This window comes from Balaenoptera physalus (assembly GCF_965194825.1).
Source record: "Balaenoptera physalus genome assembly, chromosome: 3".
NCBI classification, from domain to species: Eukaryota; Metazoa; Chordata; class Mammalia; order Artiodactyla; family Balaenopteridae; genus Balaenoptera; species Balaenoptera physalus.
In genome coordinates this window covers 4,500,343-4,527,731 of record NC_138890.1, presented here as the reverse complement: position 1 = coordinate 4,527,731, position 27,389 = coordinate 4,500,343, and the positions used below count along the sequence as shown (strand labels likewise).

Here is a 27,389-nt window from a genome sequence, read left to right as displayed (position 1 = left end):
CCCACACCAGGAAGAAAGGAGGAAGGACCAATGCCGTGAAATCATTTGGTTTATTCTTGAGCTCCGACAGGCCCCAGCCTGCCTTCGCCTCATACAAACAGCACCCCCCCAACCCCTATTTGTCCAAAAGAGAAAACCGGGCCATTGTTGCCACACTGAGGGGTCACTGTGAGACGCCAGGCGGCCCCATCCTGAGGGCTGAGGGTGGACGCTGAGCTTTCCAGGCTGAAAGGGGCTGTGCCCCACCATGGTTCCTGGTATAACAATTCCCTGAGTCAGGAGGCGGGAAAAAGCTACCATGGTACCAGGCCAGGCACTTGGGCTGGGCAGAGAAGGGCACAGCGTTCCCTGTTTTGATTTTTTTAAAAAAGCACCCCGAATATCTTGGGCCAAGAAGGGCAGCATAGAAATACGGAGTGAAAAAATAGATTCTCTAGGGAATATAAAAAGGAGCCAGCTGCTGCTGCAAAAGCTACACTGGCCGGGGCGCCTCATGGGATGTGCTGGGGTCCCTGGCTCCCTTCAGGGCCCATAGACCCATCCTGTTCCTACCGGGGTCCCACGGTGTGCCAGCCACTGGTGACAAACAGAGAACAAAAACCCTGCCCTCATGGAGCTTCCACTCTGATGGTAAGAAGTTACATAAAGAAAATAAAATGAGGCAATGGGGGTGGAGTGGAGAAGAATGACTTCCAATAAGGTGGTCGGGGAAGGCCTCTGGGAGGAAGTGACGTTTGAGCAAAGACCTGAGTGACAAGGAGCTAGTCATGTGACAGCTGGGGGAAGAGCATTCTAGGCAGAGGGAACAGCCAGTGTAAAGACCCTGAGGCAGGACGCTCTCAAGAAAAGCTTATGGGATGCCCGAGTTTGCCTGGGCAGCAAAGCCTGGCTGCAGACATCTCAGCACGTCCCACACGCACACTCTTCCCTGGGTTGAGGGAAGGATAGAATTAGGGGGAAAAAATCTAGGATTAAAACTTTGTCTTCAAAAAAAACAAAAAAACAAAAAAACTTTGTCTTCATATAACCAATGCAAAATGGCCTGAGGGTTGAGGCTCACAATTCTGGACTGAGATGAAGAATAAGAAAAAGCTTTAGGATGGGGAATGCTTCGGGAGGAACAAAAATCAGGGCAAGGGGAAAAGAGGGAGAGAAACTCAAATCATCTGCCTCCGCCAGAAAAAGAGAGGTCTCAAACTCAGATGCTTCAGGGGCCAGACATCTGGCCCTAAGAGACATGTGGGGCCTGAAACTCACACTCACTAAAGAGGGTGCCCTGGACTCAGATCCAGGCAGGCACGGCCCAGTCTGAAGCTAGAAATCCAAATTTTTGTGTCAGCACTGCCAGTTCTCCAACAAGGGTGATTGATTGATTCAAAGTTTTGTTTTTAAAAAAAGAAAAACTTCTCTCCGGGTTCAACATCTGCATTTGGCCTACAGGCCGCCCATCTGAAACCTATGACTCTTTAGCAGGTTCTGACGTTTGGACAGGATTATGGCTCTGCCACGGGGTCTTCTCTGGGGTACTGGTGACCCCCAAGGACACCCACAGCAGTGGAAAAAGTCCCCGTAGGGGTCCTCTTTCTCCATTCTGGAATCTACTCTCTGGGACTCACACAGTGGTCCCAAACACAGCAGGCTGGAGGTGGTCCCTGTCCTCTTCCTCCCCAGTACTGTTGGCAAGGGGTGAACTGGGCCCACCAGGGAGTGGGTGACTGGGGTCACTGGCCGGCAGGGGCCCCAGGCGCTCAGCCTCAGCCAGGGTGGCCATCAGCCCAGCCAGGGGTGGCCGGCGGCGGCAGATGTCCTGCAGCAGTTCAGCCCGGGGCTGCAGCTGCCTGATGAGCTTGTCCCTCTGGCACACGGCAGCCTGCAGACTCTGGACAGTAGCCTCGGAGGTCAGCAGCTGCTCCTGGAGAGCGGCAATTTCACTGGCAGGAAGGCAAGACGGGGCAGTTATGGCACGGGGGAGCCAGAGGTTCTCTTCCCCTGCTCCCAACCTCCATCCCTGTCAGGTAAAGCCCCCCTATTATGGACTGAATGTCTGTGTCCCTCCCTCCCCGAATTCATAGATTGAATCCCTACGCCACAATGTGATAGTACTTGGAGATGGGGCCTTGAGAAGTAAGTTTAGATGAGGTCATGAGGGTTTCCTTATAAGAACAGACACACCAGAGAGCTTGCACTCTCTCTGTGCCACGTGAGGACACAGTGAGAAGATGACCATCTGCAAGCCAGGAAGAGGACCCTCACAAGGAACTGAATCTGTCAGAACCTTGATCTTGGATTTCCCAGCCTCCAGAACTGTGAGAAATGATTTGCTGTTGTTTAAGCCACCCAGTCTGTGGTATTCTGTAACGGCAACCTCAGCAGACTAACACACTCCCTCATCCATCCCCGTAGCTCTTCCTGCAGTTCCCTTGTCCCCTACATCTTTTCCTATTTGTTGTTCAGCTTAGATGGCCCCCTCTCCAGGAAGCCTTCCCTCTGGGCCCCCTCAGAGCCGTGTGGCCCTCCATCACACACACCCAATCACCCCATATTGGAACTGCCTAACAATGTGTCTGCTTGAGGGCAGGGCTGCATAGGTCTTACTGATGTGCCCTAATACCCAGCACAGTGCCTGGCCCATAGTAGATGCTCAGTAAAGATGAAGTAATGAATCCAACCAGCTCTGAATTTTTTCCCACCCGGTCCTCAGCACCACCTTTCTCCCTGGGCACTTGTCTCATCCCTTTCAACCCTCAGCTAGAGGGACTCTTCAAAACTGCTGATATCATCCCATCCTCCCCTCCTCAAGAACCTGCCATGGCTCCAGTACCTACATCAGGCGGCTGGTGGTCCCTGCACCACCCAGGACCAGCCGATTTTGCCTAGTGGTAAAATGGACCCTGTTTAAGTTAGATACCCACACTTGCATGACATCTCTCAACTTTACATAGTGAAAACTAAGTCAAGTATTTTGGTGTTTGTTTTTCCAATCCCACCAGTAGTCCGGGTCCACGTGAATGCACACGAGTTCCCCTGCCGGTCCTCCTTTCCAGTCTCGGCTCTGCCTCCGCCCACCTCCTCCGAGAAGTCCATGTGGCCGACCCCGAGCCTCACCGGTCCTTGGCGCGGCCCAGCTCGTCTAGGGCGGCGCGCAGCTGCTGGTCGTGGCGGGCCAGGCGCTCGGCCTGGGTGCGCACCGTGCGCTCGGCCGCGTCCAGCCGCGCCTCCAGCTCCGCCGCGCGCCGGTGCACCGCAGCCAGGTGTGCGTTCGCCTCGCGGATCTGCAGGGGCGGCGGCGCTGACATGGCCCCGGCCACGGTCCAGGCCCGGCCACGCCCACGGGCGGCCCGGAACCGGCCCGGGCCACGCCCATGGGGACCACGCCCCCAGCGGTTTGTTCAGGGCTTCGGCGTGATTGGCCGCGATCACTGCTAGGCTCCGCCCCCAGGGCTGGGTCTCGCCCTCCTCAAACCCAAACACCCTCGCCGGTTCCGGCAACTCAAAACTCCACCCCTGAGCCCGGCCTAACTCCAAGATTGGCCAAGGTCTTAACAAACCACGCCCCCAGGTTGGCCTTGTCCTCTGGCGGCGCCCCAGTTCGGGCTCTGGCAACAGGATTGGTCATTCCCTCGAAACAGACCCCACCCCCACCCCCCCCACTTAGAAACTAACGCGCCCCGTTGGTGGAACAGGCTGCGCTTCTCTCATTGGCCGCGTTCCTGCGCCTGAGGCAATCGTACAGCTCCGGATTGGTCAAGTGCCCTTCAAGTTATGTTTGGGCTCTGGCCACGCCCCAAGCCTAGAGCATTCTTCATCCCGCCCAGGGGTTGGACTAGCCACAAACTGGGCACAGACCACATCGCGCTAAGAATCCGAGCACTAGGATTGGACACTTTCGCGTTAAGCCCCTGAACCTGACCACGCCCCCAAATAGTCGCACGCTGTTCGGACTCCGGCTTAAGACTGGCCACTGGGCGTGACCAAGCCTCCCCACAGATTCTGGCGCTGGGAGTGGCCACATCCCGCCACGTCCCGCCCCATAATGACGTCTCTCTCCTATCAAGTGGAGTACGGCCCCGCGGTCTCGTTTGTGCATGTGGATAGGCCTAGTACCTTTGATAGTCCCACCCCTAGTTAGGCCCCACCTCCGGGAGTCAAACCATTCCTGACCTTCTGAACTGAACTAGCGACATCTGCCTTCACTGATCCTGGTCGACCTCAGTTTCCCCCTCCAGAAATCGGCCAGCGCTGCGCGCGCTCTTCCTTTACGCCAGTCCCGATTCCAGCGCTTGAGCGCGACCCGTGTCCACGTCCGCGGTGCTCAATAAAGTTGCTCGCTTGTTGCCGTCCCGCCCGGAAGAGAGGCTGAGCGCGCCGCCCAGGAAGTCTCGCGAGAGTCAGTGGCGTCCGCCCTTGGGCGCTGGGAGCTGGGGCGTCTTGCGGTGCGGGGCCCGGGGTGTTCCGTCATGGCTAAGAGGCTTCTTCACCAGTACTGGGACATCCCCGAAGGTACCGAGTGCCACCGCAAGACCTACGCCACCACCAGTATCGGTGGTGCCACTGGTGAGCGCCGGTCGGGTCCCCAGGGCGGAGGGCGCAGGGAGGCCATCGGGTCACTGGGGGCTGTCCGAGGGCGTCCTGGATGGGCTGAGGATCTCGCGGGGTGGCAGTGGTCATCGTCGGGGTGTCTGGGGCGGCCTTGGGACGCTGGGGGCTCTCGTACAAGATAGACTTTGTGGGGGTGTCGGACTAACTCACAGGGCGCAGAGAGGTCATAGGGTCACTGGGAGCAGTCCGAGGGGGTCCCATGGGGGCTGGGAATCTCGCGGAGTGGTACGTGACCATCGTCGGGGTGTCTGAGCCGGCCATGGGGACCGCTGGTGTGAGATAGACGTTGTGGGGGGATGGGTGTGACAGGGTTGGAGGGCCCTGGGAGGTCGTGGTATATGTGACAAGCTGGTCACTGGGGTCGTCAAAATCCCTGGGTGCTGGCATTTTGAGGTTATTGTTGAAACGCTCACCAGGCTCTGGGAAAGTGATGGAGTGGGAAGTGGTGGAGTGGGACGGGGCCATTATTGGGATCAAAGAAGCTGGTCAGAGGTTCTGAGACTACAACTGAGTGTCTTCGAGATAATTTGGGAGGATCGTGGGTTATTACTGAGGTGTCTGAAGGCAGAAGTTTGAGAAGGTTCTGGAGTGGGATGAGGTCTTTGTAGGATCCAGGAGAACTGGGTGGTCAGAGACATCTGAAACTTTTATTGGGGGCCACCAGAGGGGTGTTAGGGGCGCTGCGGAGATGCTAAATGAAGTGACTCAGCAGCTACCATAAGGGTAGCCTTGGGGGAATCTGAGGGAACCACAGCCCTGGCAGTCCCCTGCAGGGGAGACCCTGGAGTCTCACCTCTTCTAGTCTCCTTCCCAATCTCAGTGTGAGACATAGGTATGATGGGTTTGGGGGCCACCTCTGTATCTCCAGCTCCTACAACAGGGCCTGGCAGAATTTGAGTCTGCACTGAGAGGCTTTGCATTAGGACCTAGTCATCGCTACCATTTTCTGCATATTTAGTTAGAGGCACCGTTATCATCTTCATTTCTCAGAGGCGGAAACTGAAGGTTAGAGAGGTGGATGAACTGCCCGGGGGTCTTTGGGAGCCGGGCTGCAAATCCCGGTCTGCTCCTGGGGGTGACTGGGGCAAGGAATGCGCCTCCAGGGTCCTCATGAAGAGTCTTCAGGAAGGCTGAAGGGGGAGCCCCAGGGGATGGGTTTTGTGGCGTCTGCTTGAACGGAGCCTGGAGGGGGCTTGTTGGAGGGTGTTTGAGGGGGTGCAGGTGGAAACCTTTGACAGAGGCACTATGTCGGGTGGTCGTGGAGAGACTCAGTTTTGGGGGTGGTCACTGGCTTCCAGGAGGCCTGCAGGGGCCCCAGGAGTCTTCGAGGGCGTCGCTGTGTACGTGTGTCACTCACTCTGCCCGCCCGCATTTTCTCACTGACCAACTCCACTCAACACTCAGGACCTGGTTAAGCGTGCTCCTGGATCCTCCCTCACCTCCCCGCTCCTTGCATCCCTGCCGCCCCTCAGCCCTCCACCCAGGGAACTCGTTTCACACTTGGCTTCCCTGGGATGGTGAGCCCCTGGAGGGCAGGGAGCCAGGCTCTAGCCCAGCCCAGCGCCCTGTGGGAACACAGTAACCGGAGGAACAAATGAGTGAGGGAAGGAAGGGAGGAAGGCAGGGCAGTAACTAGGCATGAATGAATGAGTGACTTGTGAATGAATTAATGAGTGAGGGAAGGTACACAGTAAATGAGTGAATGAATGTATGCGGGCCCACAGTTACAGTCTGTGAATGAATGAACGTGCACCGTGTCAGACGGTCACTTCAGGAGGCTGAGGGGGAACTAGGGGCAGGCGGAGGGGCTGGGGAGGGGCCTTTTGAGGGGGTGACGGGAGCCTGTGGAAGGGGCCGAGTCAGTAGAGACTCTCGAGTGCTGGGGAGGGTGGCTGCAGCGTCTGAGGAGTTAGGTGGGCTCCCGGGGGGGCGGGCTGGCCCATCACCTGCTGAATGATTGCTGGGGGAGGGGGCCAGTCCTTGACCCTGGGGTAGTCCGGCGCCTTCCAGGTCATCCGCTCACAGGTAAAGGACTTCTGAGGGGTCTTGGGATTGTGGGGCACTCTGTGTCCCACGTGGCCTGTGAACTGGGCGTCCCTCAGCCAGGACCGCAGGCAAATGGGGGTGGGGCCGATCAGGTTCCCCCGCCAGGACTCACTGCCTGACTGGGTTTGGGAACCGTCACTGAATCTTGTCAGTGGTTCTTCTGCAGGGGGTCATAACTCCTCGTTCCTGGCCCAGCTCTGGAGATCGTGCCTCCCCAGGTCCCAGGCAGGATGGGGAGCCCCCTCTGATTCAGCCTCTTTACAAGGTGGGGTTTGGGGGTGGGGACGTGTGACAGAATGACTGAGGAAGGGGGTTTGTTGGGCCAGGGCAGGCCGTGCAGGCTTGGGAGAGCCCCAGACTCCGGCCCCCTCCCCTCTTCCCAGCCTTCAGCCGCTCTGAGGGGAGCAGGGACACTAGGGTTCATCGTGGGATCAGGAGGGATTCGATCTGGAGAGTCCCCAGGCGGGCGCTTTGCGTGAGGGAGCCCTCTGTATATGTGGCTCTTTTCCTGTCGTCCCTGGGGCTCAGTTTCCCTGTCTGGTAAGTGGGGTGGCCGTCTTGGCCCTCCTCGGGGTTGCTCTCAAGGTTACCCCCGCTGTGCAGTGTGAAAAGTTCCCCACAGCTCTTGTGAGCTGAACCCCAGCCAGGGCTGGGGGGGAATGCTGCTCAGCCAGGAAGGTCACGTGAGGGCTGCACGCAAGCTGTGAGGTCTCCAGAAGCTGCAGGCTTGGGGACCTGGCGGGGCCCACATCCCTGGGGCATCGGTGAAGGTGGCGCTTGGCCTTTGGGTCAGACCCTTCTGGCTTCCAGGCTGCTCTGCCAGGTGGCATCGGGCAAGTCGCTCTGCCGTTCTGAGGACACCCCCCGCCCCACCACGAAGCGACGGATCAGAGGGGACTGAGCCTGTTGGGCCCCGAGGAGGGTGAATGGGGCGGTGGGTGCCCTTGCCGCCCTGCAGGTGGCAGTTGTGTTTTGTCTGGGGTGGGCTGGCCCCAGGAGGTCTGTGCTGGCGGCCTGCTCACCCTGGTGGTCTGTCGGGAGAGGAGGGGTGCATTGTCTGCCCCGAGCAGGGTCAGCTGGAGGGTGGGGAGCCCCATGTTGGAGCCAGCCAGCTGGGCTTTGGTCTAATGTCCACCGAAGAGGGTCTGGCTGGGGAGGCTGCCTGAGGCTGCCCCAGCCTTACCCCAGGCCCACACACGGCCCAGGTCAGCGTTCCCTCAGGATGCCCCAGGCCGCCCACCTGGCACTTGGCTCCAGGCCTGGACCCCACCAGGGCCCCTCACACGTAAAAGCTAACGTCAGGGGCAGGGCAGCCGGGGCGGCGGCAGAGATGTAAGAGCTGATGAGAGTGGCAAGGCTGAGCCAGCCAGGGGCGAGGGACAGGCCCGGCGGTGGCGAGGAAGAGGCGTGGTGGCCCTGGAGCGAGCCTCCAAGCCTCTCCTAAGGAACCCTGGGCCCTGCGGGAGGATGGAGCCTGACATGGGAGTGGGGAGCAGGGCCAGGGTGCCGGCGCAGCCACCAAGGCCACCAAGGCCCCAGCCCATCCTTGCGGAGGCCGTGTGCTGGGCTGGTGCCCTGCGGGGGGCCAGCGAGGGCAGGGGGATGCAGGTGGCACTCTACAGGCCTTGGTGGGGGGATGCCTGGGGGCTGGAGGGGGCGGGTGAGAGCCCAGGACTCGGAGCCAGGTTTGGGCCCCAGCTCATCGACTGTGGGACCCCGGGTGAGCCCTGAAACAGCCCCTCCTGGGCCAAGCAGTGGCGCCAGGAGCCGCCTTGGTGGCTGCCGTGAGGACGAAGGGAGCAGTCACTGTGGGATGGGGAGGGGCCTGCCCCCAGCCAGGGCCCGGGTCTGACTCCCTCCCCGCCCTCTCTGCCCACAGGCCTCGTTGTCTCCGCCTACAGCGTGGCGCTCCAGACCCCGGCCTCCTTCCTGGACGGAGTGGCGAGGACAGGGCGGTACACGTTTACCGCAGGTGAGCGAGCGAGCCCGCCCGGCGACTGGGCTTCTCCTTCGGGGGCCCTCCCGGCGCTGGTCTGGGCCCCTGACTCAGACTCAGGGCCCATCCCTCCCCTCCACCCCTACAGCCGCCATCGGTGCCATATTCGGCCTCACCTCCTGCATCAGTGCCCAGGTCCGCGAGAAGCATGACGACCCTCTCAACTACTTCCTCGGAGGCTGCGCCGGAGGCTTGACCCTGGGAGCGCGCAGTGAGTGAGCCCGCGCCCCTGACCTCTGCCACCCCTCCTCCCTCTCTTGTCTCCTGGGCCTGGGCCCGGTGGGGGCGGCGGGCAGGCAGAACGCGTGTCCAGCTGCGGAGCCGGCTGTTGCCCTGAGAGCTCCCAGCACCTTTGAATCTTGGCCACCGGCTAGCGTAGCAGTGGTTTCAGCTGCTGCTGCCCAGACAGCTACTGCGCGCCCACCTCGCCACACCCTCTCGCCTTCCCGTGGCTGCCTGTGACACTTGGCATGGCCCCCCGAGTCCCCGCGCGCGGACTGTACCCGTCCCCTCCCTGCCCTCGCCGCCTCGCTCGCTCTGCTCCAGCCCCGTGGCCTCCTTGCTGTGCCCCCTGCACACCAGGCACGGTCCTGCCCCAGGGCCTCGGCATGGGCTGTGCCCTCTGCCTGAACACCCTTCCCCCAGATGTCAGCACGGCGGCCCCTCTCGCTGTTCTAACCCCCCACGTACGATCCAAGGCGTGTGATCCTGGCCTCCACCCGCCCTCGCTTCATATCTCTCTCCTCTGTCTGCCGCGTCCTGTCAGAGAACACGAGGTCGCCGCCTGTCTCCCCCGCCGGCCCCTGAGCACGCACGGAGTAGGTGGGGCTGGCCTTGGAGCTGCCGCCCCTCTTCCAGCACCCAGGGCCCTGCAGGGGAGCCGCTTTCACCATCTCCACTTTACAGACGCAGGGACTGAGGCTCCGAGGGGGCATGAGGTGGCCCGAGGGCACCCGGGAAGCAGGAGTTAGGATGCCTCCCTAGTGGGAGGCGGGCCGGGCCCCAGGCCAGCCTTGCACAGTGGAGCCGCCTGGAATAGGAAGCAGACGGCTCTTCTCGCCTGGGCGGGGCGGGGTGCGCGGCAGGCGGAGGCCACACGCAGATAAACCGCTGGGCCTGGGGCCCAGCAGCCCGGGAGTGCTCTGTGGACGGTTCCAGCTGGGCAGAGAGGGAGGATGCCGAGGAAGAAGGCCCGCGCCCTCCTGGCCTTCGCTTCGAGACCTTGGCTGGGGTCTGGGTTTGACCAGCGCCCCTGAGCCTGCGATGGGGGTGTGAGCCCTGCGCCCAGCAGGCAGACCCCCTCCCTGCGGCCGCTCTCAGGCCACAGGCGTCTTGTGTTCTCCGCTTCCCGGACCACGGGGTAGGCTCAGCCAGGACACGAGCTGAGACCAACCAACACGCCATCCGTCCCCTCCCGCCCCCGGACCCAGCAGCCTGGACTGCTGCCTCCCTCCTCCCTCGTCCCTGCCTCAGTTTCCACGCCCGTCTTCAAAGGCCGGGGGCCTGGGGGCTCGTCCCGGCCACCCGAGCTTGGAGTGGGGACCGTCCTCTCGCGGTCACTGCCGGCGCCCCGGGTGGGCATGGGTGAGCCACCTGCGTGCGTGCCTGACGCCAGCCTCCCCGCTCTCACAGCCCACAGCTACGGGATTGGAGCTGCCGCCTGTGCGTACATGGGCATTACGGCCGCCCTGGTCAAGATGGGCCAGCTGGAGGGCTGGAAGGTGCTTGCAGAGCCCAAGGTGTGAGCCCTGCCGCCTCCTGGGACTTTGGGCAGGTTGAAATTCGTCTAAAAATAATAAATTGTGTGTATGTCTGTGTGAGTTTCCCCTGCTCCGTTGTTCTCTGGGGTGCAGTCCTGTCCGGGGAGGGCTGGGTGACAGGCCAGCGCTGGTGAGGGCCGCAGGGCGGATGCTGGAGGAGTGAGGAAGCGGCAGGAGATATGGCATCTGGGTCTGTGCCTGACGGGCCCGGAGGAGGGAGCAGGCGTCGGGCAGGGGCCCGCGGGCCTCGGCCTGTTCTCTTGGCGGGCGGGAGCCCATGGGGGGCGAGGGGGGCGGAACTGGGCCCTGCTGCCCACAGCCCTTCCTACGGCCCCCCCTGCAGGCCCCTCTCTGGGCCTCCCCCCAAAGCCAACAGCATGTGGAAAACACACCCAGGCCCCATGCACGGCCTGTTTCCAAATTCCTGGGTGTTGGAGCAGAGAGCCCTGGACGGCCTGGCCCCGGAGCCTTGTCCCCGTCCGACAGGTGGGTGACAGGCCACTGGGAGCCCTCAGGGCAGGCGCCCACGGCAACAACGAGAAGAGGGACTCGAGGTCCCCGCCCGCTGCTGCCTGTCAGGCCTGGTGATTTAGGTGGCTCCGGAATGCTGGCACGGCCTGGCCCCGGGCTTTCTGCACCACTGGCTCAGTTCTTCCTGGAAGCCAGAAAGGAAGGCCCGGCATGTTCCAGCATACCTCGATGGGCCATAAATTAGGGCTCTCCGGGCCCCACCCTAGGGAGCAGGGTCGGGTGAGGGTGGGGTCAGGTCCTGGCAGGGGTCTGGGCGCTGCAGGTGGCCCGGGGGCGGCAGGAGCGGGCCAGGCTGGTCGCAGCCCTCACGCACCCCCTCCCTGGTGTGTGGCCCGTCCCTCCTTCCCCTTCCTTCTTCCTCTTCCTCCTCTCTTGGGGGCCTGGATGTGGTTGAAAGCCAAGCTTGGAGCCTTGCTTTCCTCCTTTGTCCACCCCAGCTAATAACTCATCCGGGTGTTAAGCAGAGCATAGGGCCCCAGCCCCACGGCCATTGGCTGGGCTGGCCTCACCGCCATTTCTTTATGCCCACCGTCGCCATACAACCATTCAGGTCCCTCCCAGCCCAGGCCCCTCAGCCTCCCCACCTGCCACACTGAGCCTCTCCACGCTGACACGGCCTCTCGTCCAACATGCCCTCCAGGGAGTGGGCGCCAGCGTCCACATGTGGCCTGGGACCGGCCACCGGCTCGGGGTCGCGTCCAGGCCTAGCTACCTGAGCCTGGACTTGGGGGTCTTTGAGAGAGGGTGGAGATGCCCCACCAGCCCATGGACTGGGAGGGGAGGGCCCAAGAGGGCTCTGGGCTCCCAGACCTGCGTTCGAAACCCAACATTTGGTTCTTTCCTGGCTCTGTCTTCAGTTTCCCCACCTGGGAAGTGGGGATGACTGGGTCCCTCCCTCAGAGATGTTCCCTGAAGAGGGAAAATAGCTACACCCCATGGAAGCGCCCTTTCCCTGCCCTCTAGGCGGCGGCCGGGGTCCCCTGCTCCTGCACCAGCCTGGTCTGTCCCTGCGGTGGCTGGCAGGGGACGGAGCCCACCATGCTCGGTCCACCCCAGGTCCCCGGCACTGTGGCCCTGCCCCGACCGCGGAGAAGTCAAGTTCCATCCCTGCTGCCTGCCTCTCCCTCCTTTCACGGCGAAGCCTGTCCCGCCCCAGGGCAGCAGGGGCGACAGGTTCTCTGAGTTGGTGGCGAGTTGGTAGCGTGGCCCCGTCGTCACCGTAAATAGGGCTTGTGATCGTCATCGGGGCCGCCAAGGGCTGGAGCCGGGAGGACCTGTTCAAGGCCCCGCAGCTGGTCACTTCCCAGCCCCCGCACAGCAGTAGCTTCCAGAACCAGATCTACCCAGGCCCCCCCTCCCCACTACACCCTTCCTCAGCCCCCACTGTCCTGAAGGCCAAACCCTGTGCCGGGTCCAAGGGCCCACGGAGCGGAGGAAGAGCTCATTCACGGCCAGCCAGCCCCAGCCCACCTCCAGGCCTCGGTTTTCCCCTCTAGCTCAGGCCAGGGCCGTGCTGCCGCCCACCCAGCCCTTTGCAGGCTGGCGGCCAGCGTTGGAGCAGTGCCCCCAGCAACGGCCCAGGCCCCCCCAGAATGGGGCAGGAGGGAGCAGCTGCTCCCCGGGCTCCAGGCAGCCCCAGACCCCCCAGCCGTTAGGTACTAGGCTGTGAGAGGCCCGCATCACCCCACACACAGGCCCCGGGGGCACGGCCCCTGTCCAGCGGATCCAGTTCCCCTCCTCCTCGACCTGGAACCCCACATCCTGCCACAGCAGCCCCCACGTGGGGCAGTGGAGGACCTTTCCAGAGACACTCATCCCCCGCCTCGACGAAGCCACCCCCAGCCCCAGACAGTCTGGACTAGCGAAGGGAGGGGGCAATAGGAGGGCTTCCTGGATGAGGCAGAGAAGGGAGGACCTGGGCATGAAGAGGTCTTTCCAGACGTGCACAAAGGGGAAGGGTGTCCCAGGCAGAGGACAGAGCAAGATCAAAGGCCTGGGAGAGGGCACAGCAGGTGAGCGATACAGGCCTGGGGGCAGTGGTGGGGCGCTCCCTCCCCGAGGACCCTAGCCCTGGGGACACTTGCCAGTGGGGACAAAGCTGTAAGGACTGACCCAGCCCTCCAGGCCGGGCCGGGTCTCTGAGCTCTTTGCAAGCCGAGAAAATGTGAGCCATCTAAGTAAGACAAAAGGAGAAAACCCTTCGAGCCCTTGCCACCTGCCAGCAGGGCCCATTTGTCGATGGTGATGTTGCTGTCATTTTGTGGGCTTGTTGAATCCTGACAACAGCCCCGGGAGTGAGCTCTTCACATTAGTCCTGTTTTACAGATGAGGAAACTGAGGTGCCAAGAGGTGACGTCACAGGGCCCAGCTCACAGCAGGCACTCAGTGTTAGTTCTTTATTTTATTTATTCTTTTGGCCTCACAGCACGGCATGCGGGATCTTAGTTCCCCGACCAGGGATCAAACCTGCACCCCCTGCATTGGAAGTGCAGAGTCTTAACCACTGGACCACCAGGGAAGTCCCCAGTGTTAGTTCTTTTATTATTATAGCTATTGTTGGCAAAGAGCATTATAGACTGTCTCTGAAAGACTTCCCATGTGGTCGCCGTGGCAGGAACAAAAGCAGCCCAGTGGGACAAGGGAGGTGTTCTCGCGGCCAAGTGATCTTAAAAGCAAAATTATACCGTCACAAATTCCTGTAAAGTTATGTTGGACGTGGGCTGGAGGACACACAACGCTTTCGAGGAGGCCCCACAGGCCTGCCGTTTGCCCCTGCTGGACCTGGAGGCTGGTCCTCTGCCCTCTCACCCCTTTTCACACCCTTCTGCCTTCAGAGCCCATCCTGGGTCTGCCCACATCTCACTCCCTCCCAGCTCCCACCCGGGTCCGGCCCCCATCAGCACCACCTGGACCCAGGTACTCACACCCATCCTGGTCTCCGGCTCCACCCTCGCCCCCAGTCTGTCCTCCCCACAACAGCCAGTGGCAGCACCAGAGTCAGGTCACGTCCCCACTCTGCCCACAGCCCTCCAGGGCTCCCACCTCCCTGGGGGTAAAAGCCCAAGTCCTCCCCGTGGCCCACAAGGTCCTGCACGACCTGCCCTGTCCCCTCCCTGCCCTCCCCTCCTCCCTCTCTCCCCCTCGCTCACTCTGCTTCAGACACACAGGCCTCCTCACTGTTCCTCCAACACGCCAGGCACGGTCCTGCCCCAGGGCCTTTGCATGGGCTGTGACCTCTGCCTGGACCTCTCTCCCCGCAGATGTCCCCTGCAACTCGCCAACTCACCTCCTTCAGTTCTCAGTTCAAATGTCACCTCCTCATTGAAGCCTCCCTGACACGCCACTGAAATGGTGCCCCGCCCAGCCCACAGCGCCCCACACGCCGTTTACCCTCTTCTCTTTTTGTCCATCACACTTACCAGCTTCCATCATCCTCCTGTGTACTGTTTAGTGGAGCATGGGACATATCCTGGTTGTATGTCAGCACCCAGCCTAGGAACACAGCAGGGCTCTGTAAATGCGTGGCCCAGCCCTGCTCTGGGCGGGGTCCCACTCACTTCACCCCCATAGTTGATGGCTGCTGTGGGTTGGGGGGAGGCGGGGACAGGTAGGAACCGTCCGTGTTGTGAGGGTCTCGAAGGCAAGACTTAAAAGTGTTTTCCAAGCACCTACGTGTGTCAGGCGGAGACTCGGGCCTGGGATCCCATTAGCCAGCAAGACCGACGAGGCCCCCGCCTTCCTGGAACTCAGCCTTTGGTCTGGAGGAAGAAATAGTAAAACAGTAAAAAAAAAAAAAAAACAAAAAAACAGTAAAATGAGGAAACATGTAAATGAATAAGAGTGATTTACACAAAACCGTGCTCCAGAGAGAAAACCAAGGTGACGCGAAACCCAGCCAGAGAGAGGAAGGGCCAAAGCCTGGCATGTTCCCAGGTGGACACAGCAAGTCAGGGCAGACACCTTGGAATCCATCCTGCGTCCACCATAGCAGGCGCTTCGGGTCCTGGCCCGTCTGAGCAGCCCGGAAAGGGCTGCTCCAGGAGGCAGCAGGGGCCCTGAGTGCCTCGGGGGGCACCCACTGCCACGCCCACAGGGTCCTCACACCAAGGGGAGGGTAGAACGAGCGAGAAGGAGACGAGGGTGGAGTCTCGGGGAAGGGAGAGCAGAGGGTTCCTGCCTGGGTTCTGGTGGGGGTGTGAGGCCCCGGCCCACCCTCACCACCCCACCCTCGAAGCCCGAAGCCGGGTTAGTCGTCGCTGCAGGGCTCTGGAAGTGGGGGGCAGAGCTTTGCCCCCTCTCACCTTGTCTGGCTCGAAATCCAGGGCTCCGAACCCAGGGGGAACCCCCAGTGCCCGGGATACAGGCCATCTCCAGCATCCTGGGCCAGAGAGTGACTGCCTGTGGGGAAACTGAGGCACGCAGCAGCCACAGGGCTGCCCGGGGGCCTCCAGTAGCTCCCCTCCAGTCACCCACCCTCCGTTCCTCCACTCTAGCCCTCCTTGGATTTGGCATCCAGAGAGGTCTGGCTGGGCCCCCAGCCCCGCATTGGCACTCACAGGTCCCTCCTTGGAGCCAGCCACGCCTCCCAGGGCCTTCCCGGAACGCTGGGTGGTCGGCCCAGGTGTGAGGGGCTCAGTCAGGCCTGACCCCAGACCGGCCAACATCTCACCTCCGGGGGGCCCCGCGGGCTCTGAACACTCCGGATGCAGAGCAACAAAGGTGTGAGCCGGGGGGTGGCCGGGCTTCGGGGGCCGAGGGAGGCTTTCAGCCCAAACGGAGCAGCTGCAGGCAAACCCATGGCCTGGCCTAAAATTCCCCCCACGAATCCACCTTCTTTTAAAGTCCATCCAAACGCTTTTATTTTGCCCTTTTTTTTGTTTTCACAGCAGCCTTATTTTTTTGTAAACTTTTTGGCCGTGCCTCTCAGCATGTGGGATCTTAGTTCCCTGACCAGGGATCGAACCCATGCCCCCTGCAGTGGAAGTGTGAAGTCTTAACCACTGGACCGCCAGGGAAGTCCCCACAGAAGTCTTTTTAAAATGTGTTTTACAAGTTTTTTTTTTTTTTCAATAGGTAAAACAGACTCAGGCCACACAGTATAAAATATACCAAAGGGTGTTCAGGAAAGACACCAGCCACCCAGCCTCCCCAGAGCCCGCTGGCCGGTTTCTTGTTTCTCCTTCCTGCAGTGTTTCTCACCCAAACAAGTGCATCTGTATATTTTTCCTTTCCACTCACAGAAACGGCATCACACTGTCAGTCCCAGCTGTTTTGCAGCCCATCTGATTTCCTCCCAACAATAGGTCCCAGATTTCTTTCCATTAAGAAGTGTCTCTGGCCTTTTAACGGCTGTGTAATATTCCCTCCTGTGGCTGAATTGTTTGTTATCTGCATTAAAGCACATTCCCTGGTATAAACAGCGATGTGATGCAAAACCTGTAATGAGTGTCACTGTGCATGTGGGTCAATATACTCACACCCTTCCTGAAAAAATTTTTTTTTTTTTTTGGCCACACCCCATGGCATGCAGAACTTCCCCAACCAGGGATCGAACCCACGACCTCTTCAGTGGAAGCGTGGAGTCTTAACCAGGACCACCAGGGAAGTCCCTGAAAGTTTTTTTAAGTAATAAACTTGATATTTTTAGAGCAGTTTTAGGCTTATAGGAAAATTAAGCAGAAAGCGCAGAGTTCTCATATAGCACCTTGCTCCCCCAGCGGGCAGGCACTGTTTCCCCTATTATTAACGTCTTATATTAATGTGCTCCATTTGTCACATTTGATGAACTAATATTGATACATTGTTATAAACTGGAGTTCATAGTTGGCATCAGGGTTCACTCTTTTTTTTTTGGTTATCTAAAAATATGATTTTTTTCTGTTGAAGTATAGTTGATTTACAACATTGTGTTAGTCTCAGTGTACAGCAAAGTGATTCAGTTATATACTCTTTTTCATATTCTTTTCCCTTATAGGTTATTACAAGATACTGAGTATAGTTCCCTGTGCTATACAGTAGGACCTTGTTGTTTATCTATTTTATATGTAGTAGTGTGTATCTGTTAATCCCAAACTCCTAATTTATCTCTCTTCCCCTTTCCCCTTTGGTAACCACAAGTTTGTTTTCCATGTCTGTGAATCCATTTCTCTTTTGTCAGTAAGTTCATTTGTATCATTTTTTTAGATTCCACATATAAATGATATCATACAGTATTTGTCTTTTGCTGTCTGACATACTTCACTGAGTATGATAATCTCTAGGTCCATCCATGTTGCTGCAAATGGCATCATTTCGTTCTTTTTTTTATGGCTGAGCAGTATTCCACTGTATGTATGTATATACCGTATCTTCTTTATCCGTGTATCTGTCGATGGACATTTAGGCTGCTCCCGTGTCTTGGCTATTGTAAACAGTGCTGCTATGAACATTGGGATATGGGTTCATACTTGGTGTTGTATATTCTATGGGTTTGGACAGATGTGTGATGACAGATATCCACCGTTATATCATCATGCAGGGTAGTTTCACTGCCCGAAAAATCCTCTGTGCTCCGGCTACTCAGCCCTCCTTCGGCCACCCCTGGCCACCACTGATCCTTTTCCTGTCTCTGTAGTTTCGCCTTTTCCAGAATGTCCTGTAGTTGGAATCAAAGTCTATAACCTTTTCAGATCAGCTTTTTTCACTTAGTAACATGCATTTAAGCTTCCTCCATGACTTGTCATGGCCTGATAGCTCATTTCTTTTTAGCACTGAATAACATTCCCATTGTCTGGATGTGCCACACTTTGTTTATCCGTTTACCTGCTGAAGGACATCTGAGTTGCTTCCAAGTTTTGGCAATTATGAATAAACCCACCATAAATATTCATGTGCAGGTTTCTGTGTGGACGTCAGTTTTCCACTCCTTTGGGTGAATTCCAAGGAGGGTGAGTGCTGGGTCCTATGGTCAGAGTACGTTTCATTTTGCAAGAAACCGCCAAACTGCCTTCCAGAGCGGCTGGACCATTTTGCATCCCAGCAGCAATGAACCTGAGTTTTGTTGCGTCACATCTTCTCCAGCGTTTGATGTTGTCAGTGTTCCAGATTTGGGACATTTCGTTGGGTGTGTAGTTGTACCTCACTGTGGTTTGGTTTTTTTAAATTTATTTATTTTATTTATTTATTTTTGGCTGCGTTGGGCCTTCGTTGTTGCACGCGGGGTTTCTCTAGTTGCGGAGAATGGGGGCTACTCTTCGTTGTGGTACACGGGCTTCTCATTGCAGTGGCTTCTCTTGTTGTGGAGCACGGGCTCTAGGCAGACGGCCTTCCGTAGTTGTGTCACGCAGGCTCAGTAGTTGTGGCTTGCAGGTTCTAGAGCGCAGGCTCAGTAGTTGTGGCGCACGGGCTTAGTTGCTCTGCAGCATGTGGGATCTTCCCGGACCAGGGCTCGAACCCGTGTCCCCTGCATGGGCAGGCGGATTCTTCACCACTGCGCCACGAGGGAAGCCCCCTCGTTGTGGTTTTAATTTGCCTAAATGTTTAGATAAACCTTTGTTGAGCCTCCTGTTGGGAGCCAAGCATGGTTCCAACATCTCTTGTATGATTCAGGCTAGGAAGGAGGTGCTAGTACTCCATTTTGAAGATGGGGAAACCAAGGCTCAGAGAAGGATAGCTGTTTGCCCAGGGTCACACAGCAAATGGGGGTAGAGCCAAGGCCCTGTGACTAACTCCAGAGCACTTCCACCTGCAGTGTCCGAGGCCTTGTGCTGGGCACTAGGAACGTAGCGATGACCAAGACAGACCCGGTCTACCCTCCCAAGGCTCACAGTCCAGTGGTGGACACGGACACGTGAGCAGGCAGTTATAGCTCGTGCTGACCAGGGCTGTAATGTGGTTGCACAGGCACAGGGCAGGGGGGATCCAGAGGAGGCACCTGACCTGGCCTGGGTGTCCAGGGAGAAAGGGGTACTGAAGCATGTATAGGAGCTTTCCAGGAGAAGGGGAAAAGAGTGACCCAGGCCAGAGGAACAGCATGGAAGATGGCTCAGAAGTAAGAGGGAAAGGGACGTGGCCAAGAGCACCGACTCTGGTGGGAGAAGGTCCTACATTCCAGTCCCAGCTCTGCCACTGGTGGCCAATCAGCCCCTTCTCCCGGCCTCGGTTGCCACTCCGCAGCGTAGCTTGACTGTGAGGATTCAGTAACCCCCATGGGTACCACACTGGGCCAGGCAGGCACGTGGGGAACCAGAGGGTGGGAGGAGGCCAGGAGGGCCAGAGCAGCACCCCCTCCGCCCCGCCCCTGAGCATCTGGAACTCGGGGGCCCAGGAGGACCTGGCCTGGGTGGTGGTGGAATCAGGTAAAAGCATCCAGAGATGCAGTCCCTGGTCTCCTGTCTCAGTGCAAAAGGAAATGGGTGCAGTGGGGGTCTGCTTCCTGCCCCTGCCCCAAATTGGACACTTCCTGCCCCAGGCCAGACCCCTGGTGGGCAGGGACCGCCCCCCCCCCCCTCCCTCACTCACCGTCTAGTCCCCATTAGTGAGGCCGCCGGCTGCGGGAGCCTCAGGCCCAGGTGTTCCCTGCCCATGCTCTGCCCCAGTGACCATCACTAAAAATGAATCATGGGCGAAGCAGGCAGGACCTGGAGGGGTGGGGGTGGGGAAGAGAGGCCCCGAAGCTCCTCCCGCACCTCCTCCCCCAAGCAGTCCTCCCTCCACTCCAGCCCTGAGGAGCTGGGCAGGAGTCACCTCACCATCCAACGCCTCCTGTGGGTTATCTAACCTCCTCGTAGCCTGCCTGCGCGGCGGTGGGGAGCTAAAGTTGTCAGGTTAAGCAAATAAAAATACAGACGGCCGGTGAAGTTTGAACTCCCAGTAGGCAATGAACCACGCAATACGTGGGATATACTTACACCAAAACATGATTAATTTTCTACCTGAGGTTCAGATTCAGCTGGATTCTCTCTGGCAGCCCTTTCCTGATCCTGCCTGGGTGAACAGCAGGCCTCGGCTGGCCTTCCTGCGTTATGGGCAAACACCCAGATGCTGATCCGCACGGACCGATCAGAGGGACCCCGGCCCCGCGGGACCCTGGGGGCCTCCCTGTCAGGTGTGTCTCCCTCTGAGGTGCTGGACTTGGGGCTCCGGGGGGCCTGGGATCAGGGCCCAGGTGTGGATGGGGGAAGTTGAGGCCGCATCTAGCTGCCAACCGCAGTGGACATATTTGAATTTGGATGCTGAAATTGTGGCTCTGAAGAGGTCCCTGGGGGAGAGGAAAAGGGGGAGGGGTCGTGTACCCACCGCCCCCAAGTACCCACTGCGTGGGGTCTCTGTTGTGTCCCCCACCCTTCAGCAAGGCTCCGATGGTGAGAGCACCGTCCCCGAAGCCCAGGTTCAAATCCCAACCCTGCCCCATGCGAGTTGTGAGAACACCAAGTGTTCTCTCGGTGCCTCAGTTTCCTCACCTGAAAAATGGGGATTAATAATAATACTGCTAATAATAGTACCGACTGTCGGGGTCATTGAGAGGATTCAATGCATTCATGTAACAGAGGAGCTTGGCCTGGCACAAAGTTAGTGCTCACTGAAGTGATGGCCTGTCCCGGCCTCCCGGCCCAGGAGGGAGGGGTTAAGCGGGAATCAGAGGCTAATTTTAGCCCTGATGACACCACCTGGCCGCCTGCCTTGTCCAAACATCCTCAGCCAAGCATGAGGTTCAAGGCGTCCCCCACCCCCCAACCTCTGACATCCAAGGAGCCTGTTTATTCATTCCTGTCGGCCAGAGCATTCCTCTCCCGCCTGCTGCCTGCCTGTGCCTGCCATACGGCTCCCTCTGAGCCCCATGTCGCCCGCCCCGTGTTGCCCAGGGTCAGGACCACCTCACCTGTAGGCCCCTTGGAGACAGCCCGTGGCCAGGGGCAGTCGGGGGTGGGTGCAGGGAAAAGGGTGGACAAGAGTCACTCCTGCTCCAAAGTCCAGCGTCGCCCGGAGTCTTTGTTTACAGTTCTCCGAGTAAGAGTCCAAGCTTCTGTCTGTGGGGACTCCCAGCGCCGTCATTTATTCAGCACCTGTTTACTGAGTGCCAAGTCCTGCTGGAGACCCAGGCCTTGCCTCCACAGGACTCCCAGTCTTGGGTAAGGCAATGACAAGCCAGGAAACAGGAGAATTTTTCCACCGTGCTTAATATTGTTCATTCATTTGTTCATTCGAGGCGTGTTTATTAAGGCTGTCCTGTATGTCAGGCACTGTTCAGGGTGCTTGGGGCTCAGCAGGGAACAAAGCAGACCAAGATCCCTCATGGAGCTGACATTCCGGTTGGGGAGAGAGGCAAGAGACACAGTAAATCACAGAAATAAGTCAAATACATGGTCCAGTTAAATGGTAGTCATTGCTGTGGAGAAAAATAAAGCGGGAAAGGGGACGGGGAGTGCTGGCAGAGGGCAGTTAGAAATAAAGTGATTTGAGAGGGAGTTATTTGAGGGAATCAGGTGGCTGTCAGGGTAGAGGGAGTTCCAGGCAGCGGGAAGAGCACGTGCAAAGGTCCTGGGGCATGAACAGTGAGGACACGAGTTGGGGGAGATGCAGCAGAACCTGTGGGCTCTGCCTCGGGAATCGGTGGGGGCCACGAGAAGGTCCGGAGCAGAGGATGAGCCCGATGTGGCCTGACATTCTCCTGCCTGACTCTCCCCTCGTTCTGAGGTCCATCCCCGGAACTGTCACCCTGCAGGCCAAGGGGCTGGGCCAGAGGCTGCAGCTGGTCTTTTGAGATCCAAGTGGCTGCAGGTGGGATTCCAACTGTAAATGAGGACTTCCGGGACATTTGGAGAGCCTGCACTGGGGGAAATTGCTGCTCTCTGGAGACCGCCAGTAGCGATGGGGGCAGGGGGGTGGGGGAATTCTGGGCACACCTTGCCCACATGGCATCTCCATATGCTTCCTGCAGGGCCGGGCCCGGTGCCCAGGTTGCCAGCATTCCTGGCTCAGTGTTTTGCCAGTGGAGGGACAGGTGTCTTCGAAAATTGGAAAACATCCTCCGAAAACAAACCAACAAAATGTACGCTCTTCTGGCTCCTTGTCCCGACAGATCTTCTCCGAACCGTTTTCTTTCTTGCAAAACACCTTCATTGGCTTTTCTGACCCCGAAACTGCCACATACACTCCACCAGACTTTCCAGGGAGAGAGAAAAGGCCCTTTGTTCTCCGGCCCGCCCGCGTAGCCCCTGGAATTCTCTGTCTCGGCAGCAGCAGCGCACCTAGGCGCTATTGTTTTTTTCTCACACGATTTTGCAACAGGCTTTTTTCCGCTCGACAATAGGTGGCCCTACAGCTTTCATTTCCAGAAATTGAAAAATGAAGCGTGTCCGGCCCCTACCTCCTCAACCCACCACAGGCTGAAATTTAAGCCCCATGAACCCGGCCGGGCTGGGGTGCCGGGGCAGGCAGACCCCAACGTGCCAGGGGGCCCGGGTGAAGAGAGGCTGGGGGCGGGCAGCACAGGGATGCCAGGTTTCTGTCACCTTGAGTTCCCCCGCTCCCCTCTGCACACAGCAGCCCCCAGCACCATGACGCCGGGCAGGGAGAAGCCATATCCTTTAAAATACCATCAGAGGGGAAACTGAGACCCAGACCTGTGGGTTTCCAGCCCCTGCCCACAATCCCGCCTTGCAGAGAAGGTGTGGGAGGATAATCACCTGAAGAGGATATTGGCATGGGCTCCGTTTTGCAGATGACACGACTGAGGCCCAGAGAGGCTATGCCACTCACCCAAGGTCACACAGCTGCCGGCCAGAGAGACTCCAAAGCTCCTGGAGTCAAGAGCTCTGAGGCCAGATGGCAGCCCAGCTCTGCCACTTAGGGGCTGCAGGTGGATTCTGACGTTAAATGAGGCCTTCCTGAACATTCCAGAACCTTCTGGGGCTGGGGGAAATTGCTGCTTTGCCAAGGGAGACTGAGTTGGGGGCAGAGGTGAAGTCCAGGCACTCTCTGAGCCTCAGCGGACACCCGGGGACCCCTGTGATGCCTTTGACTGGAGCCAGGCCCCAGGATGGGGGTGGGGGGGCACTGGTGGGTGAGGTGGGCGGCTGCAGTGCCAAGCCCACCAGTGAGCCCGGGTCTGAGCCAGCCTCGCCGGGCCCATGGCTCCTCTGCCACGCACACCTCACACCTGGAGCCCTCCCCACGGGCTGGCTACAAGCCAGGATCTTGGGAGGCAGACGGGGCCCTCAGGGGACCAGGCCAGGGTTTCCTTGCAGGCTGGGGCAGGGCCAGTGGGTACAGTGTGGTCGCCACCTCCAACTGAGCTGATGCCTGGCAGCTGACTCCCTCTCTGTCTCCCTCTTTCTGGAAGTTTGTACGAGGCTCGGAGGGGAATGGGAACCCTCCTTGGGCTCCGGCCGCCGGGGCCAACATCAGGAGACACCAGGGCGCCCCTCCTCGTACCCAAGCGCCATCCTGGTCCCACATCGCACGTGTGGTTCGTTTCTCACCCATCCCAGGCTGGGGCGGGGTTGGGGGCCTCCTCCTGAGCCGCCAGTTGCCCCTTGGCTCACAGCCTGAGGCCCCAGGGAGTGCAATTTCCAGCGGGCTGGCAGCTCCCTCACCCACCAGCCCAGGCTGAGCAACGCGCTAGGGGTCCGATGCGGGCAGAGGCCAGGGCTGGGGGCACAGACGGCCCCACCTCGCCCCCCCATGCTGGTCCTCAGGTCAAGCCTGAGGTGGGGGGGGGTCCCTGGGGTCCCCCACTCTTGGCCCTGGCACCAACCTCTTTCCAGGGAGGCCCCACCTGGCATTGGCCAGGCGAGCCTCCCCCAGAGAGAGTCAGGAAGTCTCTCGGCTCTCTCTGGCTTTGGGCAGGGGCTTCCTCTGGCCCCCAAAGGCTGGACCCCAGGGCCTGGTGTTTGGTCCGGCCTGAGGCCAGGAGGCCTTGGTTCAAATGCCAACCCCCTCCACTCCCACCCTGTGCTCCACTTCCCAGCTGTGTGAAGCAGGCAAAAATGTCAACAAAGTCTGAAATTAAATCGTAGGCAGGGGGCTTCCCTGGTGGCGCAGTGGTTGAGAGTCCACCTGCCGATGCAGGGGACACAGGTTCGAGCCCTGGTCCAGGAAGGTCCCACATGCCGTGGAGCAACTAAGCCCGTGCGCCACAACTGCTGAGTCTGCGCTCTAGAGCCCATGAGCCACAACTACTGAGCCCGCGAGCCACAACTACTGAGCCTGCGTGCCACAACTACTGAAGCCCGCACGCCTAGAGCCCATGCTCCGCAACGAGAAACCACTGCAATGAGAAGCCCGCGCACTGCAACGAAGAGTAGCCCCTGCTCGCCACAACTAGAGAAAGCCCGCACACAGCAAAGACTTAATGCAGCCAAAAATAAAATTAATTAATTAGTTATTTTTAAAATGTAAAAAAAACAAAAATCGTAGGCAGAACAGGTGGATTTGAGGCCATAAAACTAAATGATGGGAGGGACAGTGGCAGGAGGACTCTGAGAAGGAGGATGTTAGGGGCGGTGGGGGGAATCACCGGGAGAGGACACGGTCAGGTGTGCCCCTTGGCCGCCAGGGGTGATATCTGGGCGGGGCCGGAACTCACTAGGCTGGTCCAGCGAGGGATTTGGATGGGCAGCAGGTAACCTGTGTTTCAGTTACACACATGGGTGTCATCACCAGTCCCTGTGAAGTGACAGGACTTGCTGGAGGGGTGCAGGTGGGCAGAGTGTCGGTGATCAGGAGCCCCAAATGCCCCCATGAACCCCAGTCACCAACTTCCCCTTCTCTTCAGTCGGGATGAGGGCTCAGCTGGGACCGGGGCTCGGCTGGGTCGGGGCTCCGCCTGGCTACAGTTACTGACCACCCCCGACCCAGCCTCCTGTTGCCCCATGGAGCCAAGTTCAGGCTGTGACAGGCCTGTGGGAGGCTCAGGCAGGCGGGATACGGAAAGATCCTCATCTGTGCCCTCCCCCACCCCCGGCTGCCCCTGCCGCAGCCTGCACCCCACCCACGACCTGGTGACAGATGGCTAGAACTCCCGGGGACTGTAGGGGTCTGGGAGTCCTGAGGTGCAGATGTGTGTGGAGACCACCCCCATCACCCAGCTGCCACACAGCGACAAGTGGGTCTGAAGCACAGGGCCCGGAAGTAGGTGGGAGAAGAGCAGCACCGGGGCCTCCCTCTGGCTGCAGACCCGGCCCACCAGGAGCTGTCAGACAGAGGCCTCCTGGAATCTTCCTGGCCCGGCCCCAGGGCAGATAAAGGCCCTCCTTGGCTCCTTTGGGGCATCTCAAAGCGCCGTTGAACAGCAACTCTTTCCACAGAGGAACCTTCCTGCTTGGATCCTCCCCTCGACGGGGAGCTCATTCCCTCTAGAGCCAGTAAGGGAGCATTGGCAGTGCTAGCACAGGCCCTATGTTATATAGGGGGAAACTGAGGCTCTGAGAAGGGCAGTCCCTCTCCTCAGCTCTCTCAGTGCGTTAAAGGCAGGACCAGGGTCCCCACCCAACATAGTTGCAGACAGAGCCAGCCAAACTCTGATCCCAAATGTGGAATAATAGGCAGTGCCCCGCCCACTGCCAGCCCTCCACAGGAGACCTGCTTTGGGGTTTTAAATCCTTGAGATACAGCCCAAGTTCTTTTTTCTTTTTTTTTTTTTAAGTGAATGGCGTTTTTTCTTTTTGTTTTTTGTTTGTTTGTTTTTTATTTTTGGCTGCATTGGGTCTTTGTTGCTGTGCGTGGGCTTTTTCTCTAGTTGCAACAAATGGGGGCTACTCTTCGTTGTGGTGCACGGGCTTCTCACTGTGGTGGCTTCTCGTTGCGCACGGGCTCTAGGTGCACGGGCTTCAGTAGTTGTGGCACGCGGGGTCAGTAGTTGTGGCGCACGGGCTCTAGAGCGCAGCCTCAGTAGTTGTGGCACGCGGGCTTAGTTGTTACGTGGCACGTGGGATCTTCCCGGACCAGGGCTCGAACCCGTGTCCCCTGCATTGGCAGGCAGATTCTGAACCACTGTGCCACCAGGGAAGCCCCAGCCCAAGTTCTTACTCTCTCTTCCCCACTCTCGTGCTCTCCTGGCTTTTCTGTCCTCATGGGGCTGTCAGCCCAGCAGAGCTAATGACACAGGGTGGCCAAAGCTACGATGGGGGACACCAGGCAGCTGTGGGGGGCCAGAGGAGGGATCTGATTCAGCTCAGGAGACAGGGGAGGAATCTGGGGAGGCTCCCTGGAGGAGGTGTCTGCACTGAGCTCTGCAGGATGACTAGGGATTAACAAGGTGGCGGGGGCGGGGGGACGGCGGGGGGGGGCGGCGGGGTGGGGAACGGGCAAAGAGTGTCCCTGGCAGAGCAGCTTGTGTAGCTGGAGACCCCGCTGTGCCCTTGAGATTCTGAGTGACCATCTCTGGACCTCAGGTTCCATATCGGCAGGGCGGCTGTGCGAAGGCTGAAGGCTTGCCCATCAAGGTTTGGCCTTGGGCTGAGGACACAGTGACCTTCATGAGTTATATTTTAATAAGTCACCAGATAATTCTGCCTGTCAGGAGCTAGCCATGAGCAGCTTTGGGTAAGGCTCCTCTGTAAATGTGTTACCACCCAATGTAAGTCCACGTGCCCAAGGCACAGTGAGGCCAAACAGTACCGAAACGTTGGAGTTTGGAGCAGAGAAATGTTTATCTCAGGGCCATGCAAAGAGACAGGTGGCCCGTGCCTTAAAAAGCCCAAACTCTTTGAAGCGTTTCAGCAAAGCACTTCTAAAGGCCAGGTGAGGGAGGGGCCTGGTGCCAGATCCTTTGTTCTTGCGTCTGTCCATGTAGGTCAGATCAAGGTCGGGTCACGATGTTCCTGTAAACCTCCAAGAAAACAAATGTTATTCTCTGTCAGGTCAGGTCATGGTCAGGCTATTCTGTATATTTCAAGCTATAGGCAACATCCTTTTACAAAAGGTGCGGTCAGTATGTCTAAGCACAGACAACAGGAGCACAGAGTTAAAGTAAAAGGTCAGAACTAAAATGGAGTCAGATTTTTCTTTTTAATGCTTTATTGCTATAACTTAGATATTGTAAAAGGCACATATCTTAGGTTGTTGTTGTTGTTGTTTTTTGGCTGTGCCCTGTGGCATGTGGGATCTTAGTTCCCCAACCAGGGATCGAACCTGCACCCCCTGCATTGGAAGCGCGGAGTCTTAACCACTGGACCGCCAGGGAAATCCCGTGTCAGATTTTTTCTTTAAAGGGAACGCTATTTATTTATTTATTTTTGGCTGTGTTGGGTCTTCGTTTCTGTGCGAGGGCTTTCTCTAGTTGGGGCGAGCGGGGCCACTCTTCATCGCGGTGCGTGGGCCTCTCACTATCGCGGCCTCTCTTGTTGCGGAGCACAGGCTCCAGACGCGCAGGCTCAGTAGTTGTGGCTCACGGGCCCAGTAGCTCCGCGGCATGTGGGATCTTCCCAGACCAGGGCTCGAACCCGTGTCCCCTGCATTGGCAGGCAGATTCTCAA

The 27,389-nt window shown here is 58.6% G+C and overlaps 2 protein-coding genes across 5 annotated transcripts in view; one reads left to right on the top strand and one right to left on the bottom strand.

Annotated features, from left to right (window-relative positions):
• Nucleotides 1-31: 31 nt before the first annotated feature.
• VMAC (vimentin type intermediate filament associated coiled-coil protein) lies at nucleotides 32-3,363 on the bottom strand. The gene is made up of 2 exons (XM_082455572.1): nucleotides 3,106-3,363; nucleotides 32-1,931 (listed from the first exon to the last, which is right to left on the bottom strand). Exons 1-2 carry the CDS (start codon nucleotides 3,294-3,296, stop codon nucleotides 1,613-1,615), a joined length of 510 nt encoding a protein of 169 aa, XP_082311698.1. The 5' UTR covers nucleotides 3,297-3,363; the 3' UTR covers nucleotides 32-1,612.
• Nucleotides 3,364-4,164: 801 nt separating this feature from the next.
• Nucleotides 4,165-27,389, top strand: part of NDUFA11 (NADH:ubiquinone oxidoreductase subunit A11) — a 57,966-nt gene continuing 34,741 nt past the window's right edge. For 3 of the 4 annotated variants that reach the window (XR_014261848.1, XR_014261849.1, XM_082455213.1), the window contains exons 1-3: nucleotides 4,165-4,554; nucleotides 8,525-8,617; nucleotides 8,730-8,852. Coding sequence is in view for 2 of the 4 variants with exons in the window: in XM_082455213.1 (XP_082311339.1) it covers nucleotides 4,458-4,554; nucleotides 8,525-8,617; nucleotides 8,730-8,852 (313 nt within the window). In the remaining 2 variants the exon portion in view is untranslated. Of the gene's footprint in view, nucleotides 4,555-8,524; nucleotides 8,618-8,729; nucleotides 8,853-10,273; nucleotides 10,457-27,389 lie in introns of those variants that run through there. The other variant, XM_082455212.1, reaches the window with a different exon arrangement.

Bases quoted from the DNA above. Each gene is read 5' to 3' on its own strand.
- VMAC (XM_082455572.1), bottom strand. From the start codon at position 3,296: ATGTCAGCGCCGCCGCCCCTGCAGATCCGCGAGGCGAACGCACACCTG. The intron at 1,932-3,105 runs GTGAGGCTCGGG...CCTTCCTGCCAG, and splicing joins CTGGGCCGCGCCAAGGACCG to TGAAATTGCCGCTCTCCAGG.